Raw genomic sequence first — 19,980 nt, 5'->3', positions numbered from 1 at the left:
ACAGAACATCAGGTCAAGCAGTGATAAGGACTATGAAAAAGAATAATGCACGTTAAGAGATAATAAAAGAGCTGTACTCTTTTGACAGAATGATCAGGGAAGGCTTCATTGAGGAGGTGACAATTGAATAGAAAGTCAAATGTAGTAAAAGAGTCATAAGACTTGTATTCCAAAAAGGAACAGTAAATGTCAAATCCCCATGGTGTCAGTATGCATGTAGTCACTGAAGAACGGCAAGATCGATGTGCCTTGAGTACAGGGAAACTTAGAAGAGCACAAAGAAACGAGGTCAGAGAGGAAGCATGAGGCTTCAGGATTAAAAATTTAATTCTTTCCAATTCAGACATAACTCGAAGTAAAATTCAAAATATAATTCTTTTTCAATTGAAAAAGTCTTGAATTTCACCAATACTCATTTTCCTCCAAAATCTTAGTCCAAGTAATGTTTTTTTTTAAAAAAGCTAAATAAAATAAGAAAAAATCCACTAAAATCCTGATTAACTGTCCTATTTACATGACCTAATTTTTTTCCCCAAACAAACCAATCATTTTACTCACCTTTACCTTTACATATCCTTTTGGTGTACTCTAAACTCTTTCTAAATGTTGTCCAACATCAAGGGTCTAACTCCTTTTCTATAACAGAAAGCAACTGACTTCCTCAAAAGGTAGTATGACTAAAGACAATACCAGGACAACTAGAGAAACATGAATATAAACAGTGTATTAGATATTAGCATTGTGTTACTGCTAGATTCCTTGGGTGTGATAACTATATTGCAGGTATACGGGAGAATGTTCTTATTTTCAGGAGATACACACAGAGGTATAATGGTAAATGTTTAAGAACTGGCTCTGCAGAGGGAAAAAAAGCCTTGGTTTGTAGCACTGCCAGTTCCTATGGTGTAAATATTGCCACCGTTGCTGACTTCAAGCAACCAACTTGATGCAGAGTTGGAAAGAAATGTGGACAATCAGCTTTCACATGCTGTTACCAGCCAGTTCCATGTTGAAGTACACAGAGCTGAAGTGTCCTGATGTCTGCCACTTACTCTCAAATTATTAAAACAAAAAAGTCCCTATGTCTGCCTGTCTACCTAATCTACCTCTGAAGAAAGATAAAACAAAAGTGGTAAAATGTTCACAATCTATGAAAAGGTATTTAGATGTTAATTGCATGATTCCAACTTCTCCTGTGGGTTTGAAACTATAAACAACTAGATGTAAACTATATTACAGAGCAAGCAATAGAGGGAAGTTTAAAGAAATCCTATGGCCAATTCTTTTGTATATTAAAAAAAAATTTTATATGTCAAAATTTTGTGAAGTTTATCAAATACAATATAGAGCTTTAACCTGAAGTTCTTAAAATCAAAACATTTTTAAAAAGCAATTTGTCAAATAAAGTGCTAAAATTTCATATACTCTTACTGTTATAAACTTGCATATAAATGACCCACTAGATAATGAAGCAAACCATGATATCTCCTCACAAAAGAAAACGACTGATTTAGTTTAAAAATGTAAAAGAATTCTCTAGATATCAAGATAAAGTTTTATAAATGGCCTGATTTCAGCTATTGTTACCAAATTTTAATTCCATTCAAGAATATGTAAGTTTAATAAGTAGGAAAATTAAAAAATGGAAACTATGTTAATTAAAAAATGTTAATTCCTAACTATAAATGAGTTGTGCTCTCAAAAAGGGTAAGTTTTAAAGTCCAAATAATGGTCATACTTTGAATAAGTATTATTATTTATAAAAACATAAGTTATGTCTAGATTCCCAGGCTAGCCTACCAAAGGTTTCTTAACCTATAACATTAGGCCATTACTTGCAGTATCATGGAACAAGTCTAAATTCTAGGTCACAGAAGCAGAAGGGCCATGCTCCAAGCCTGAATCAATCCTGGGTAATTTCTGAAATAAAGAAAAAAGCAATTTGGGGCACCATCTGACCATTCTAATACGTTTCCACTAACCTCTTTCTAGTGTCCACCCCCATCCCAGTCTCTCTGCCCTAATGCTGCTCTAAATGCTTATTATGGTGTATGATCACCCAGAAATAGGTAGTGTGCTCCAATTACCTATTTTCCCTCTCCCATTGCATGCATTACAGATGTGTAGTTAAATATTGATTTTGAGTTCCTCTAGTTGCTTATTCCAGAATACAAGGTTCAGAGTGTCAAACAATAAGGGTCCATTGATCTCGTATGCCTGTTATCACTAGCTTTCACAACAGAGCACTGAAACACTCATTTTCTCAGTGCAACTGACCCAAGTCCTTGGAAGTAAAACACTTACCGATCTTATATCAGGCATGTGCTGGGTGCTGAATCGGAGGTTCTCAGTTCATCGTTCCCGCAATCCTTAAGGTTGACAGTATCAGAACGAAAAGAACTGACGTTCTGATAGGTTACGTAATTTGCTCAAGGTTATTTGGCTGATAAATGCTGAAGTTAGAATTTCTAAGTTTGACCCTAAGGGTCTTAACTCTTGCTAAAAAGGACCCATTTGAGCTAATTTTATAACAAAATATGGCCATCATTTCAATATTCCTAAAAAATGTATAATTAAATATACATTTATTAATCTAAATGGATCTCTGGTTGGTATAATTTCTAGCAGGATAACAAGGGGAAACTTTAAAAACAGTAAAAACCAGACACTGTGAATGGCTGTTTTTAGACAGAGTGACCCCAACTAAGATATGCTTGGGCACACCTGGCCCTTTGCTCCTCTATACAGATGATCCTGTCCATAGGGCACACTGGTCAACATATATAGCACTTCACACCTTGTAAAGTTCTTCAACACATTATCTTACCTGAAGCTTAGAGGCAACACTTTGAACCCAGTACATTTTAAAGATGAGAAAACAGGTTTGGAACTTGATCCAAATCATAGAACCTGTAAGTAACAAAATGGGTCCCAAATCTAAACTCTAAATCCTTTGAGTCTTTATCCTACTTGTACTCATAAATCTGAAGTTCTCCAACCAATTTAATCTCTCTCTTTCAAAGAAATAGCAACAGGAACAAATTCAGCACAGTGGATGGAGAGCAGAGAGCTACCAGCAAATGTCTGTGTGGATCATTTGTTAACTAGATGTATACAAACTGGGAACCACTCCTACCAAACAGCTTTTGCCCACTCTTTGGTTATTTTATTTCAATTCAGTGAGACTTAATCAATTTTAAGATACAAGCTTCCTTTAAGTTAAGTTATTGGCAAGTATATTTTAAATCTATTTTTTAAAATTAGGTATAAAGTTGTGATAACAGCCAAAAAGTCAATAATTCAAACAAATACCTAAAGTGGGAGAATTTTCAGTTGGTGCCAGTAAAACAACCAATGATTACTAATCATCTGCTTCTATTCCCATTTGCTCTATAAATTTTGAGATATACTAGTGATTCATTCTTTCAACAAATACATATTAAGCACCTCCTATGCACCTACCATGTATGAGGCTGTCTGCTAGGTGATGGTAATACAGCTGTGAACAAGAGACAAGGTTCCTGGCCTCATGGAACTTAAAATCTAGTTGTGGAGACAGACAACAAACAAAGACAAAAATTACAAATTGTGGAAAATGCTATGAAGGAAACAGACTGCTGAGACACAGAACAAAAGAGAACAATTACTTAATAAATAATAATAGCAGCTAACATTAATTGAGCACTTCAGATACAGTAGTCAGAGACAGCCTTTCTGAAAAGTGACATTTAAGCCAAGATCAGAAGGTTGACAAGGAGCTACCCATGTGATGACAGGGGAGAAAGGCTTTTCAGGCAGAGGAAATAGTGCACACAGGGCCCTGAATGGCAATCGAAAACTTAAAAGTTGGCCAATGGGACTGAGCATGGTGAACAAGGGGAAGAAATGCAAACGGCCTTACTATAATTTCACTGGATGAGTTTCTTTTACAGGAAAAGGAAAATATGAGAAATCTCAACTTACGTTATTGCTAGGTCTGTCTTTAGTATTACACATAGATTACTGTCTAGTATTTTGACTAGCTACTGGCATTTGTATCCAGTCCATCCTGTTTCAGTTTAATAAGAAAGTCTGACATAATCAACATCAGATTTTTCACCCATTTGAGCAAAGACAGAATTAACTATTGACAAATTGACTTTGGTTTACCTACTGAGAAAGTAGTACTGTTTCTTGGTACTGTAATTTTTCTTTTTCGTTAAAAAAGTCAGTATAAAGTTAGATTTTTAAATTTAATAGTCCCTCAGTTTTTAAAACCCTCAACTTCAAATGGGGGAAAATATTACCATAACTGGATACAAAGTTGAGAAGGGCAAAAGAATAAATGAATATAAATATTCCTCATTTAACAACTAATTCTTTTCTATACTTGTTCATAATGCAGAATGCTCAGGCCCCATGGATTTCTCCACTTTTTGAAAAGGAAATCAGCCTGTGAGTCACTCTCCCTACGTACACATTAGTCTCTCAATTCTGCTTTCCAATTATCTTTTTCTCCCAAGTAATGACAGTGTTCCATCCACTGAATCATTTCCTTCTAACTGGATGACAGGCAAAAACATAGGGAACTTCTATTTCAATCCCTGTAGTATCTGAATCTCAGAACTAGTTGTATCAAGCCAGCAATTATTTGACAGCTACTAATGTGTCAAGATCTGTCAATGTAAACGGATGAAAGGCCAACAGCAGTCATTTTCTGACTTGAGATCACAGTGACTATACCAAACATGTATAGCTGAATTAGACCCTTTCTTCTGTCCTCCCCACTTTCCCAGAATGATTGACTTCTTAATTAGAATATATCCAACAGTAACAAGAGCAGTCCACATCTGAATGTTTACTATGTGCCAGCCATAGTTCTAAACATATTACATACACTAACTTATTTAATCCTCAGAATAACTCTAAGGCAAGGTACTATTGCTTTCCCCACTGTAAACTTTAAAAAGGTAAAGAACAAAGAAGATAAATACTTTTCCAAGATCACAATACTTAGCAAATCTGTTTGTCAGGTTCCTTAAGCTTATTTTTAAACCAATTGGGTCCCAAAATCTTATAATATTTTAATATAACTTACTCCTACCAGTCAGAGGGTTGAGAGCATGTATTCAAGCTTATTTACTTCAAGTCTGGGCGAGCCCCCTTTTTTAAAAATATATTTTTATTGAGGCATAGTCAGTTTACGATGTTGTGTCAATTTCTGGTGTACAGCACAGTGCTTCAGTCATACAAGAACATACATACATTCATTTTTCATACTCTCTTTCACCATAAGTTACTACAAGATATTGAATATAGATCCCTGTGCTATACAGTATAAATTTATTGTTTATCTGGGCTAGCCCTCTTATTAGCTGTGTAACCTTGGGTAAGTTACCAAACTTCTTTCTGTGACTCAGTTTCATTTATCTATAAAATGGGGATGACAGTAGCATCTAATTCCTTGAACAACTGTAAGGATTACATGATTTATATGTATAAACTTCTTGGAACAATGCCTGGCACATAGTATGTAGAAGAGTTAGTTGTTATTAGTAATAGTACAATCACCACCTCCACCTGGGGAATTTAGCAAAAGGTTGCTCTATTTAATCAAGTCAACATTTCTTTTCCTCCAACATCTGTCATTTCTACTGTTTGATTTACACTGGCTAACAGTGAACTATTCTTAGCAAGTAAGCAATGCATCTAACTAACTCCTTTGCTATTTTTCTCTAGTCCTTACTACTTCTTTCCTCATATTTCAGTTGCCCAGGAATAAAAAAATTGTTTGTGGTTAAAATGGTTTGCATTACATTCTTGGAAAGTTCATAAGCCACTGCAATACTAAGGCTAAAGCCTAAATTTGTAATATAATAAAAACGGGGAGTGCCTTAGTCCATTCAGTCTGCTATAACAAAATACCATAAACTAAATGGCTTATAAACAACAGAAATTTATTACTCACAGGTATGGAGACTGGAAAGTCCAAGACCAAGGCACTAGCAGATATGGGTGTCTGGTGAGGACCAGCTTCCTCATTAGACAGCTGTCCTTTCATTATAACCTCAGATGGTGGAAAAGGTGAGGGAGCTTTCTTGGGTCTCTTTCATAAAGGCACTGCTGCCATCCACGAAGTCTTTACCCTTATGACCTAGTCACCTATCAAAAGCTCTACCTCCTGCTACCATCAGCTTGGGGCTTAGGATTTCAACATCTGGATTTGGGGGACACAAAAATATTCAATCCACAGCAGGAAAAAACTAAGACAGTATTCCTCTCAGTTTTAGCCTCAGAAAAATCAAATTGTTTGGTATTTTATTTGTGGAACAGGTTTTACACTAACAGTTTTTACTTAAGAATCATAAATGACCTACAATATGTGTTCAAATATGAATTGAAATACTGTAATTTAAATTATTAATGTATTGATTTACTAGATGTTATAGGCCTTAATCTTTCATAACAGTTGATAAGCTCAGATAACATTCTTAGAAATGTCTGATGAAGAAACTGTTTCTAACCAAACCACAAAGCATAGCAAATTGACATTTTATCTTTTAAATTAAAAAGACTTTGATTCTACTTAAATTGTTGTACAATACCATGAACTTAGGACTTCTGAAACCTCTGGGACTTTTGAAATCAAAACATAAGCTTATATTCTATTATTCTGAAAAATATTTTTATAGGAGAAAAACATCATGCATTCAAAAATATGCAAAATTAGAAACACATTTATAACACAAATAAATATTAACTGTTAAAAACATAAAATGTTTCAATTGCTTCTATGCAAAGACCTTACTTTAGACCTCTCTTTAAACACTGGGCATTCAATAAATAGGATCAGATCCAAACTTTACATACTTGAGTATAAGATGGAGTAACCATTATTTAACCTCCCTTGCTGCCCAGCTCTAGTCAGCATTTAACACCATTTAAAAATATATTCCCAGGAATCTTAGTCTACCCATGCCACTCCTACATATAGCAATTGAGATACAATTGTAATAACAAATGACAGTTGGCACAACATTGTAAAATGATTATAACTCAGTAAAAAAAGTTCAAAAAAAAGACAGAGAAATAAATCACAGATATGTCAAGTATCCTTTTGTAGCTTTTATATTTTCTCAGATAACTCTATATTAAAAGCCTGTTAAATATGCTTGAGCCTTAGCAGGTTGAACGCTATGAATACAAAACAAAACAAGATACTATTAGGTTATTGCACATTTGATTATTTCCTTATCTATATGAACATATTTTATAACTGACCAACTTATAAGCACCTGTAATGTCTTGTTTAACATGATAATCATTTATTTAAAGCCTATTAAGTGCTAGCCAGTGTCATTCTAACAAGTATGAGAAGTTGGAATTATCCCCATTTTACAAAGAACCTGAGACTCCCAGGGACTAAATAATTTAATGAAGATAACATAGCCAGCAAGTAATGGAACAAAGATACAAATACAGGTCTGATTCCAAAACCTGTGCTAATGATTAAAGACTCATCTTTGGCAGCATTGCCCAAGTAATGTTAAATAACTGGTTAAACATTTTTTTAAAACAAAAAAAGAAGAAAAGATTTACCTCAGACTATGACAAAATTCTATTAACTTGGGAAATGTAGCCACTGTGCTATCCAGTAATATCTTAATTATCTTAAAGTACAGTAAAAGCTCTCCTACCTGACTTTCACTTAACCAACTAGCAAGACTGTCCAGTGTTTTCCATATCTTCCATAAAAGCAAAGTGACAGACACTAGCAGCTAATGTTACTTTCTAGTTGCTTGCATACTTCTGCCCCTACTAGTTGAGCTGTATGCTTAACTAGTATCTGGCGTTTGTTCCCAAACCTGCTTATGACCCTCTATAATAAATAACTTACTTAAATACTATATAAACCAGTGAAATGAATGCAAAAAGGTTATTTCTGTGAAAAGTATGTTGAATGCTTTGGAAAGAGCATATTTTGATGAACACATATTCTCTCTCCCCCTAAAACAAATTCCTGTTGACTATGCAAGTATTCTTATAATTCTGGTGTACACAGATACCTATAAAACTGTGTGAAGCATTACAAAAGAATTTAACATTGTTTATATGTAAAATATTTCCACCCTCAGATTTTTCTACAGTCTTATTCCACTTTAAAGAAATCAAAACTAGAAATTTAAGGTGGACATTATTGGTGTGGTTTACACAAGAAAGAACATATCTAACTCTGAAAAACAGACCCTATTTCACCCTCAAAAAGGGCCTTGACCGTCATTCAAAAATCCACAAATGACAAATGCTGGAGAGGCTGTGGAGAAAGGGGAACCCTCCTACACTGCTGGTGGGAATGCAGTTTGGTGCAGCCACTATGGAAAACAGTGTGGAGATTCCTCCAAAGACTAGGAATAGACTTACCATATGACCCAGGAATCCCATTCCTGGGCTTGTATCCAGAAGGAAATCTACTTCAGGATGACACCTGCACCCCAATGTTCATAGCAGCACTATTTACAATAGCCAAAACATGGAAACAGCCTAAATGTCCATCAACAGGTGACTGGATAAAGAAGATGTGGTATATTTATACAATGGAATACTACTCAGCCATAAAAACCGACAACATAATGCCATTTGCAGCAACATGGATGCTCCTGGAGAATGTCATTCTAAGTGAAGTAAGCCAGAAAGAGAAAGAAAAATACCATATGAGATCGCTCATATGTGGAATCTAAAAAACAAAAACAAACAAACAAACAAAAACAAAGCATAAATAAAGGACAGAAATAGACTCACAGACAGAGAATACAGACTTGTGGTTACCAGGGGGGTGGAGGGTGGGAAGGGATAGACTGGGATTTCAAAATTGTAGAACAGACTACACTGTATAGCACAGGGAAATATACACAAAATGTTATAACTCACAGAGAAAAAAATGTGACAATGAGTGTGTATATGTCCATGAATAACTGAAAAATTGTGCTGAACACTGGAATTTGACACAACATTGTAAAATGATTATAAATCAATAAAAAATGTTAAAAAAAAAAAAAAGGGCCTTGAGCCTAGATCAAAGGACAGGTGAAATAATTAAGGCTGTTATTTTTTCTGATTCCTCACTTCAAGTAACCAACCAACTACCAGACGCAACCATGTAGGATAAGAGGCTCTTACTGTACTTATTTAGAAACTCTCTGAAGCACAGCTACATCCCACTAAGCAAATATCTCAGTGTTTCTACACTAGAACTTATATTCTACTCAGATTCTAAATGAGTATCTGAAGGTTTTTCTATTCACTTTCATTTTATGGAGAAACCACCGTTAAATAAGGTTATCTAGTTCTTTCGCCCAGAGACCAAAAGCATTAAAATTAAAAGGAGGCAAGAATAAGCATATTGATAACAAAGACTGTTGACAGCAAATTCAAAATCAAATAAAAAAAAAAAAGCTGAAGTGGTTTAAGCTAAAGGAAAAAACAAAAACCTCATAAGTTGAAGTATCTCTTTTAGGGCATTTCTACATTATGACAGACTACAATATTGAAATTCCTAACAATGCCCTTTATCTTCAAGTAAAGGTCAGACTACATTGACTCTGCATATTGTTTTTTTTTTTTTCAAAGGCAAGGCAGCATTACTGTTTTAGAGGTCTATCCACATATTATGATTACAACTTAAAATATTTTGGGCATTTAAAGAGTAAAGTTTCAGTTATCCAGAAAATTAACTTACACAGAATAGTTTCTTAGACATCAATGTAGAAAAAATGAAGTATTAGTATTGTCTAGCTAAGTGTTGCCCGTAATTGTGCCTTTCCAACCACAGGTCAAGGAATCAGTTCAACAGGTTATGCCAGCAATTTTTAAAAGTAGAAATAGAAAATACAAGATCACGTTGCACATGATAAGGGTAAGTATGTTTCGTGAAAAGTTTATTTCAGTATTTCTATACGACTTTGCAAAGTAAAACATATTACTTATTCTAGGTTCTGGCCAAAAGAAAGCCATGGGCCTGAAGATTTATATAATATTATGAAATACAGTCATAATACCAAACTTGCAATGCCCTCATTTTTACATTATAATGCTAAAGAAAGCCACAATTTCAACAAGAAAAAAGTCACTTCTTTAGGAGTCTTGATGCATAAATTTATTTATTTCTCCTAGTAATCTGTATCAATATATAACATTTTATCAAGTCTAGTACTAGTTTTGGCTAAAATAGAGATTGTGTGCAAACACTAGTTTTTAAACTGCTTAGGAACTGAAAGCAATTTTTAACAACAACAAAAATCCAAAATAAATAGCGACTTTGATTTTATTTGCTTGTTTATTCTGAGATGCAATTACAGACCTTGGTGCCATCTTTCCAAAGTCACTGATGTAATCTGAAAGTCTAAACTTGGCATTCTACACAATCTATTTGCTAATACTTAATGCATACAAAGCTGATTTTAAGAGACAACCAAACACTTAAAAATAATTTAAACTATTAAATTAAGTATGTTTTTCTCCACTTCTTTCTAGGGCATTTTAAGCCAATATTACCAAAGGCATATTCAACTAGAAAAGAATATTTGTCCTTCTCATTCACTTTGAAAAAAATATATGGAAAAAAATAACCAGTTTAATACATATCTTTTTTAAAATCAGCATCTGATTCATGAGGATAAATTAACATTTCCAATCCAAATGTCTCAGATTTGGAAGAAAATCTGTCTTCTAGTCCAACTCCCTACCAAATACACTAATCCTCTTCCTACAGTGTTCCTTGGAATCATATTCCCTTATGACTGAGAAGCCTTCACTCCTTCTAAAGTTGGCCTTTGCCATTAATCAAAAGTAGATTGATAAATTAGTTTTCAATTCCTTTGAAATCCTTGAAAAATACAGTGTATACACTATTCTCATAAGTCCTTAAAATATAGGTTTAGAAAGGAAATAACAAATTCACAGTACCTATTATAGGGATTTCAGGAGCCCTGTCCATATACTGATATACTTAATAAAACCCTAGAGTACTCTGGAAGCTTTCAGAGTCTGCCTAAAGCACAAAAAATCAGCAATGACAAATAATAGCTGTCAACTCAAACAATCCTAAATTTTCTCAATTTATCAAGCTCAAATTCTCAAGTTGAAAAAGCTTGTAAACGTCTTTAAAATTGAAGTCAGACTGACTTTACCTAAAAATATGAGTAATGTAACTCTAAAATAATACCCAGTATTGTGGCAACAGATATAAATGCTGTTCTTGACGATTTCACTGAGTTACACTAGAGTCTCTCTTGAAACTAATGCTTTGCAAACACTTCTGAAGAACGTACTCTCCCATTTAGTTCCTAACTCCCTCTTCCATGTGCTCTTCTCTACCTTACCAGCTGGAATCTGTAACAGAAACAAGTAATCATACGTAATTCACAAAGAGTTGATTCTACTGCAGAATTAGGTTAACGCCTCTAAAATGGGGCACATTAAAAAGAAAACCTACTTATATAAATTATTTACCTCGGTCCGGCTTCATTTTCACACCAATTTCCACCCAAGGTGCTGTGAAATACACGTGTGGGTTCTCTCAACAGGCTCGCCGCTGATTTTGTAGCTACTGCTCCTTTTTCAAAATGCTAAAAGAAATCAAAATAAAATTAATCTGGTCCTGCTCTAACACCCGATCTTGTAAGAAAACTACTGCTAACAGGCCTCTTCCTGGCACTAACTGCGGTGACAGCACCATCCGCAGGTCTGAAAAAAAGCAAAACTCTCTGCACCGCCTCCCCCATCTCCTCCCAACTGAGCACCCCTCTTCCCCGCCCCTGTGCTCTCTAGGCCAAAGTGTCCTTCTTTGACACAGCGTCTCTGAACCAAAAGGAAGATCTATTTATAACCTGGAGGTACAGGCAAGGGGAAAGAAAGAAAAGAAAGAAAGGAAAGAAAGAAAGAAAGAAAAGAAAGAAAAGAAAGAAAGAAAAGGAAAGGAAAGGAAAGAAAGAGGAGTCAAGCAACACAAGCTAACTAACCCCTTTGTAAAACACGCCGCTGGGAACAGGGGCACCTCCGCAGTGACTGGTATAGAAATGCTTCGACCTGCCGACTGGGCGCAGGAAACTCTTCAAGACCCCTAGCGCCTCGCCGAGAGCTCCGCCCGCCCTGCCCGGCCTCACCTGTGTAATTACCCTCTGGCTAGTCTTCCTGCCGCAACCGCGGCCAAGTTTACACAATGAGAGGGTCAGGAAGAAACGCGAGTCATCTCCTCGCGCCCAGCCTCCTGCCCCAAACGAACTCTACTGGGCTGTCCCGGGTCGCCTCTGCCACCCCCCAGCCCTGCGTGGCCGGGCCTGAGGTCGTCCCGGGAAGGTGTTCACAGCCGGGCGCTCGCCCCTGCTCGGCGCAGCCTGCCCGTGCGGGCCCCTTCCGTCCCGCCGCGGCCCCGGATTTCCTTCAGCCTCGCCGCCCGGAGCGCCGCGCTAGCCCCTCTCCCCGCCGGAGAGTTGTTTTCATGGCTCCCTCGGCCGACCTCTGCTGACTAACTCGCTCTCCTCTCCCGTCCCAATCCCTCCTCCTCTTGGCACTTCTCTCCGCCGCTCGCCCAGCGGCTCACATCACACTCCCACCTCAGACGCGAGGCTCTGAGAGGCGCAGGGCCGGCGAGAGCGGAGTGTGGCGCGCAGCGGCCCCCGGGGCTGCGTTAGGGGACCATGGGGACCCGACTCTACAAGCCCGACGCGGCTCCCCGGCGCCCCTGTGGCCATCCACCCCCGCCTCAGCCGCCGCCTCGCTCTGCTCCCGGCGCTCAGCCCCTCGCCCTGCCCGACTCGCACCCGAGCCCCGCGGCCCCCGGGCTTCGCCTGCCCGTCGCCCCGGCCGGCCCGCTTGCCCCGCGCCTCTGCCAGCTCCTCGCCCACCCGCTGTCTAGCTCTGGCGCCCCAGCTCCCGGTCCCCCTCGCTCGCCCAGTTCTTTCTCTGCTGTTTGCCCTGTCAAAACACTGCCCGGGTCACGTGTCCCAACAACAGCCAACCCACCGCTCGTCACTTCCTCCCCGGCGGCCTCGAAGGCGGGCGCGCGGTTGTTACGGCAACGCCTCGCGCAGTCCCCGGGCGCTAGCCTTAGGGCCTGGGTTTCCGAGCAGGTGCGGCGGGCTGCGAGGGCCGACCCGGCCCGGGAGGCCCGGGCGCTGCGGCCGCGCTCGCTTCCTGCCTGCGTTCCGAGCCGGCTGCGGCGCGTCTGGGACCAGGAATCCGAGCTGCGCTATTAGAGCACGGGTAACTGGGGAGATGTCATCCGAGGGCCTGCCCCAGACGTGGAGGATAATTATAGTCTCCTCCTCCTCCACACTGTATGCTGGCGCAGAGTTGTGACCCAGCCCGGAGTGGTTTACTGCTCACGGTGGAAGCTGAGTCTAATGTGGCCGAGACTGGAGAATGGGCAGCCACAGGCTTCAGGGATTGGGAAGTTTAAGAATAAAAAGCAACCCTTCACCCTAGATTTTTTCAAATTACTAAGGATTTTAGTAGGATTCGGAACTCAAGCTCCCGAGGCCCTCGCTGTGCTAAAAATAACTTTTATAACCTCTAAAACACTGACTCATGGCAGGAACACACTTTTGACACCGTGTTATTGTTCGGGAACTGTAATTTTGTTGTTGTGCTATAACAATGTGACATGATGACATTTCATGTTGCGATGTTGTGGCATCACTTCAGCACAAACAGATGACAAGGATCTGCTGTAATTTAAAAAAGCAGTCCTAACAAGGTCTGAGCTATTAGCTACTCATTTATAGACAAAGTCCATATGGAGTTGTGAGCTCAAAGCAGAGACAAGGAGAAATACAAAATTTGTAGTCTTCTTTGGTTTCATTAGAAAAACTTTTTTTTTTTCCCAGAAATAACTTTGCATACAAGAATCACAACAGGAAAGTACTAGATGGGTCTAAAAGTGATTTATTTTGGTCTCTGTACTCTTGTGAGGTTTCCAACATTTTACAGTGAGTATGTTTACTTCTACATCACAAAAGTTTTCATAGATTACAAGATTGGGGTGGCAGGGTTTTGTTTTTTTGTTTGGTTTTTGCCTCAAATCTATCAAATACATGAAGTTTCTATTATGAAAAAAAACATTTTCTGGATGTTTTCATATGTACCATAAAATTACATGTGCCACTGCAATTAAAAACCTTAACTATGATTGTGACTAATCAAAACAGGACAGAACATTCAGGAGGGTTAACATTTCATTTTCACGGGAAATGTTATGGCATCATGAAGGTGACACTTCTGACAAAGGATGATAGTTCCTTAATCTATGAAATGGCTACAAATGTTAACTCCCAGGGGATTTGACTTCGATATTATTGAATACTGTATTATGTAGTTTCTTTTATAGACTGAAGTTTTACTTGTTCTACAATCATTTCTCAGTTAACCTTGGTAATGGGAGACAAAAGAGTTACAGATAATCCAAAATCCTAAATTTAGCACAGCAGCTGAGACTAGATAACAGCTATTGTAAAAGGCTTGCTGGGTGAATAGGCAGCAAGATCTGTGATTTAGTTCCTCTTCTGCCAAATTTGGAAGAGGTATAAAGACTTGAAAAATGTTGACAGTAGAAACTGAGAATATTGGATAATCTGGAACACAAACTAAAGAGTTCTCTTTTAAACAATTAAGTTTTAATTGTGCATGGATAAATGATGTCTGAACATTTGTTAGACTTCCTTGTAGCTTTTTGTTGAGAATCTTAAATCTGTTTAAAAATTGGAGATCATTATGGTAGTGGAAAAAGAATTTTAAAAGAGGTATTTTTGACTCATCCATTCATTTTCCAAAGTATTGTTTCTCACTCAGCACACATTTACTGAGTACTCACTATCTGCTAGGCATATGTTAGTCTCTGAGAATACAAAAGTCACCAAAAATAGGGTCATTACTTTCATGAAGCTGATAGTATTGACTACCACAGTTGCATGGCACAGATCAAATCACATTCTACAGCCTTCTTTAACCTGTAAAAATGAGTTGTTTGGACTCAGACAGTAAATAATCTCTTTCCTTTCTAATTGCAAAACAGTCCTATAATTGTATGGAACACTTCCAGAGTGGTTAGAAATAAGGACCTACCTACCATGACAACTCTTAAGTGTTGGTGATAAGTGTGTTTGCACCTTGGAGCACCCAAGCAAAACAAACATCTCTGGTTCCTGCTTGGTGAGGAGTGAAGGTGGGTGAAGCAAGCAAGTCAAAACACCTGGCAGGAACCTTACCCCTTTTCCATCTGATTTGCTCTCTAATTTGCTTTCCCTGGTGTTCCAAAGACTTATAAGTAATTAACTTTAAAAAAGTTAGTTCACTTTAGCAAGGAGGCAATCCCCTCAACTTTGATAGGTTTTGTTGAAATGGGCAGTGTATAAGAAAACCATGTGTTTAATGGAGGTCTCTATATGGTCTTTTACTGACTAAGGTGATGAGGATAACTGGTTTGCTCACTTTGTTAGTACAGGCCGTTACTGTTACCAAGGTCATGGAACCAGTCTAGGCTACCAGAATGATCTCTGCCAAAGCAGGGACTGGTGCCTTTTTCTTCTTGTATCTCTAACAACAAGCATAGGAGCTGGCGAAGAGTAGGAGCTTAATACATGTCAACCTTTGTATTCAGCTATAAAATTTTCTTATACATGCCCACAAACTGTACCCCTAATACCAGTTGGCATTTTCTCTCCAGTGGGATAAAGCTAGAGAGTTGGGAAATCAGTACGTGGTACAAACTTCATACATCAATGGTACATTTTCATTATACTTTCAGTGTTTTATAATAGTAGGAACTTGTGACTTCCAGAATGCTACGCTGATGTCTTAGCTCCTATGCCTGTGAATGGGACCTTATTTGGAATTAGGGTCTTTGCAGATGTAATCAAGTTAAGATGGAATCATGCTGGATTGGAGTGGACCCAAAATCCAATTACAAGTGTCCTTATAAAGTGAGAGAGATTTGAAGACAGAGGAGACTCAGGGAAGATGGCCATGTGACCAGGCAACAGAGATTGAAATGATGCAGCTGCGAATCAAAGAATATAGAAGATTACCGCGAGCCACCAGAATCTAGTGAAAGGCAAGAAAGTATTCTCCAGAGACTTCAGAGGGAGCCCGGCCCTGCCAATACCTTGAGTTCATCCTTTTTGCCTTCAGAACTCTGAGAGAATAAATTTCTGTTGTTTTAAGCAACTCAGGCTTGTTTATTTTGTCACTATATCCCTAGGAAACTAATATAGAACTCTAGTAAAGAATACTGCCATATTTTTTTTTCCTTAGCTGGTAAGCTGCATTGCTGATACTGCAAGTTTTCTAAAACTTCCAGGTTCTGAATGGTCACCAAAGCAGGAAGCTTTTTAATTCTGTAAAAATTACAGTAAATCAGTTGGAAATGTGAAGAAAGTCTCTCTAGTATCACAAAAGAACAACTTTATGATCATGAATAAGTGGTTAAGAATCATCTCATGAAAATACGCTATTTTAATTTTTTTTTAATTTTATTGAAGTATAGTTGATTTACAATGTTAGTTTCAGGTGTACAGCAGAAAATACACAATTTAAAATGTACTGATTGGTAGATGTGTTTTATCCTAAAGTATTGTGGAAATAAAGACTAGTAAAATTAATTAAAATGTATGGATAGATCTTTTCCAGTAAGTAAAGAAAACATCCAACTGTGTACTTGTAATTCCTAAAGGGAAGCTCTCTTTTCCATATCAAACTTGTTTCTGATTGTTCACTCAAATTCATTAGTTCATTTCTTTCTTAAGGGAAAAAAATCATGGAGTCATTGCTAAGGTATTGGTTCATGTAAACAACCCTCCACCTTCTTCTAAATTGGTTGGCTGGTTTGTCCTTTTTTGACACTCCTGTTTGTCTACCTTCTCTAACCACAGGTATAAGGAAGTGAAAAATGATTCTCTGGTTCCTGCCTGCAGAAGTGACCGTAGTACTTAGAAATACAAAAGCCTCTAAACTTCAAGCCATGGAAACCTTTAATCTGAAGGTTTGCTGAGCTGCTGGAGGTCTCTGAGCCATCGAGACTTAAGATCTCTTCAAAAATTAAAAGTAATTGCTCATTTTGGTGACAGTAACTATGCTCAGTACCTCACATGTATTAAATATGCATTTGACCCTAAGAGGGTAATATTATCTTGTAGGTTAGGAAATTGACTTCCATTACAACATTATAAAGTAGGTTACATTATTCCAAAATTTTCAGTTGGGGAAACTAATACTCACAAATGTTGAGAATGGTTGCACATTTGGAATGTAAACTGGTTTATATAAACTCAGTTAGGCTCAATGCTTTAAGATATAAGTTCTAAATGGAATGGCTCTGGTTTGTTTGTTGCATGTAAACTCCAAAAAGCAAATAGTCACACTTAATAACAGAAGCTAACATTTCTTGAGCACTTAAGCAGTAAGCACTATACTGACTGCTTTATAGGTATTAGTTCATTTAATCCTTACAATATTCCCATGAAGTATTATTATCCCTATTTCATACCCAAATAAACAGGAAAAGGGAAGTTAAAAGACAAGCCCAAGGTCAAGCAACTGGGAAGTGTCAGAGTCAGGATTCACACCCAAGAAGCATGACTGTGGAGCTTCAGTTCTGAACCACCACCTGGTAGTGGTCCCATTTAGTCTGGTCTTCCACCCAAACCCTCATCTTCCTGTCATTGGGCTTTTGCCATTTCCCCCACATAATGTTCCTCCTTAATTCCAACCTAAAACCTTGTGGACTTTCAGGGCCCAAAGTCTTACCTCACAATGACTTCTAAAGCCCACACTCACACACACCTGTCTGTCTTTTCTCTGAACTCACGTTTTATTTGTGATCTTAAAACCGCATATTTGTCTTATCTTTTTACGGGCAGAGACGAACCATGACCTCAGTTTCCTTTGTGTTTCCTTTTCATTTCCTGTTTTGACTGGCATCAGCCGGGGCACAAAGTCTCAAGCAATGATTGAAGACCTGAGGCCGTCACTATTCTCTACAACTGCTCCGGCCAGTACGGGAGCCACTGGTCACACGTGGCCATTGAGCACTTGTAACGTGACTAGTGAAACTGAGAAACTGAATTTTCCATTTTAGTTAATTTAAATATAAGTATAATGACTGGTTCTTGATTCCATTATTCAAAAACTAAGTATGTTTAGGACAACTTGGGGATGTGAATCCACTTTTTCCAACTGTAAATTGTAGAAAATGTAAATACAGGTCAAGGATTTCTAATGAAAATTAAGCATCCAAATTGAAATGTGCTGTAAGTGTAAAATATACACCAGTTTTAAAGAGTACAAAAAAATGTAAAATGTCTTATTAATACTTTAAAAATGTTGATTACAGGTTGAAATGATCGTATTTTAGATAGATGAGGGGTTTTTTGGCAGTGGGGGAGAGGTAATTAGGTTTATTTAGTTCTAGAGGAGATACTGGGGGTTGAACCCAGGACCTCGTGCATGCTAGGCACACACTCTACCACTTGAGCTGTACTCTCCCCCCACTTTCTAAAATTTTTTAATGTGGCTTCTGGAAAATATAAAGTTGCATATGTAGCTCACATAATATTTCTATTAGACAACACTGCTCTAGGACTTAGTGGCTTAGCAGCAACAATACAAAAGATATTTGAAAATCAGCTATGCTCCTCAACAAAGTGATGCCTTCTAGCAGTTCAAATTTAGGACTAAAGGAACTTCTTGCTTGCCCTAATTCTAGCAAGAGTTCTACGCATCCTAATGAGACTTGAATGTACCACAAAACGGGGAGAGCACACCTTAGATATAGTAGGCACAGCAACGAATGAGCCTTCAAAACACAAATGTTAAATTCAGTGGAGTTTTCATAGAAATTATTTTTTCCCTTCATGCCTATTAAAGGATCACACACAGAGCTAACTACCTACCTTAACCCCAGGCAGTCTGAGCTATTTTCATAAGCAGCGATGGGTGGACTTCACTAAACAGTTAAACTTTCCATGAGCTGGTAGAGACATGAAGTCTATTATAAATCAAGTTACTGATCCTTTAAATCTTTTCATCAGAATATATCACTCCCCTGCATCCTAATGAGAATTCTACCATAGTCCTTTCCATGGTGAAAAAAAAATCCATGCCATTTGACTTGAATGTAGATATAAACAAAAGCAGTGATCTCTGTTTCAAAATATATGTGATAAACTATTTGATTGGATATTTCAGAAAAAAAATTTTGAGCAGAATCTTATCCTTCAGGAAGGTTTGTATGAAACAATCTTTTCTTAGGTTCAATTATGCTATCAGGTTTTTAAGAAAGAAAAAAGATGTCAGACTGCAAAAAATAACGCAGAATATCCCCAACCCTTTTCACAAATGGAAAACTCATAATTGAAACTAAATTCTTCACATGTACCAGACAGAGCATGATAGAGCAATCTGTAATATATTTTTAATAAATCAAATTCCTGCTGCTTCTATCAGAACACAAAAGCTCAATGCAGCATAAAAAGAATTCTAGAAATGATTCTTTTATTTGTCTGCCATGTATATCTCAATAATTTCATACCACCATGCTTCAGAGAGAACAGAACATTAGGTGCCTTCTTATTCCAAATTACACAGGCAAAATTCTGTACTTGCAACTCAATATAATTGGTCTTGATTTCCAAAATGTCACTTTTGTCTAACATAAGTCTAATTCAACTCAGCATTCATTGAACTTTGCAAGCCAAATACTTTGCTGGGCCCTAGAGATACAGAGGCCAGAAAAGCAATTACTTACCCTCAAAAAGCTTTATTAATGTAAAAAGGAGGTGGCCATGCAAAGACATAACTGCAGTGTATTTGATAACAGAAAAAAAAATCATGCACAAAGAAGGAAAGTTGCTTCTCTCTCGGAGAAGGGGTTGCTAAAGAAGAAAAAAGAACATAGTAGCTATGTTTTGGAGAATGAAGGGGACGTCATCAGATGGGCAAAATGAGGTGGAA

At 37.7% G+C, this 19,980-nt stretch overlaps 1 protein-coding gene across 3 annotated transcripts in view; it reads right to left on the bottom strand.

Moving 5' to 3' along the window:
- The window catches only part of ATOSA (atos homolog A), a 76,639-nt gene extending 63,563 nt beyond the window's left edge, over positions 1-13,076 (bottom strand). The window contains exons 1-2 of one of the 3 annotated variants that reach the window (XM_064485588.1): positions 13,000-13,076; positions 11,488-11,603 (exon numbers count right to left, since the gene is read on the bottom strand). In XM_064485588.1, coding sequence (XP_064341658.1) covers positions 11,488-11,503 — 16 coding nt within the window. In that variant the 5' untranslated portion in view covers positions 11,504-11,603; positions 13,000-13,076. Of the gene's footprint in view, positions 1-11,487; positions 11,604-11,996; positions 12,965-12,999 lie in introns of those variants that run through there. The other 2 variants (XM_031453030.2, XM_064485589.1) reach the window with 2 other exon arrangements.
- Between the last annotated feature and the right edge of the window lie 6,904 nt (positions 13,077-19,980).

This window comes from Camelus dromedarius, chromosome 5 (genome assembly GCF_036321535.1).
Source record: "Camelus dromedarius isolate mCamDro1 chromosome 5, mCamDro1.pat, whole genome shotgun sequence".
Taxonomy (NCBI): Eukaryota; Metazoa; Chordata; class Mammalia; order Artiodactyla; family Camelidae; genus Camelus; species Camelus dromedarius.
The sequence above is the reverse complement of the archived record's forward strand: the minus strand, read 5'-3'. Positions and strand labels throughout refer to the sequence as shown.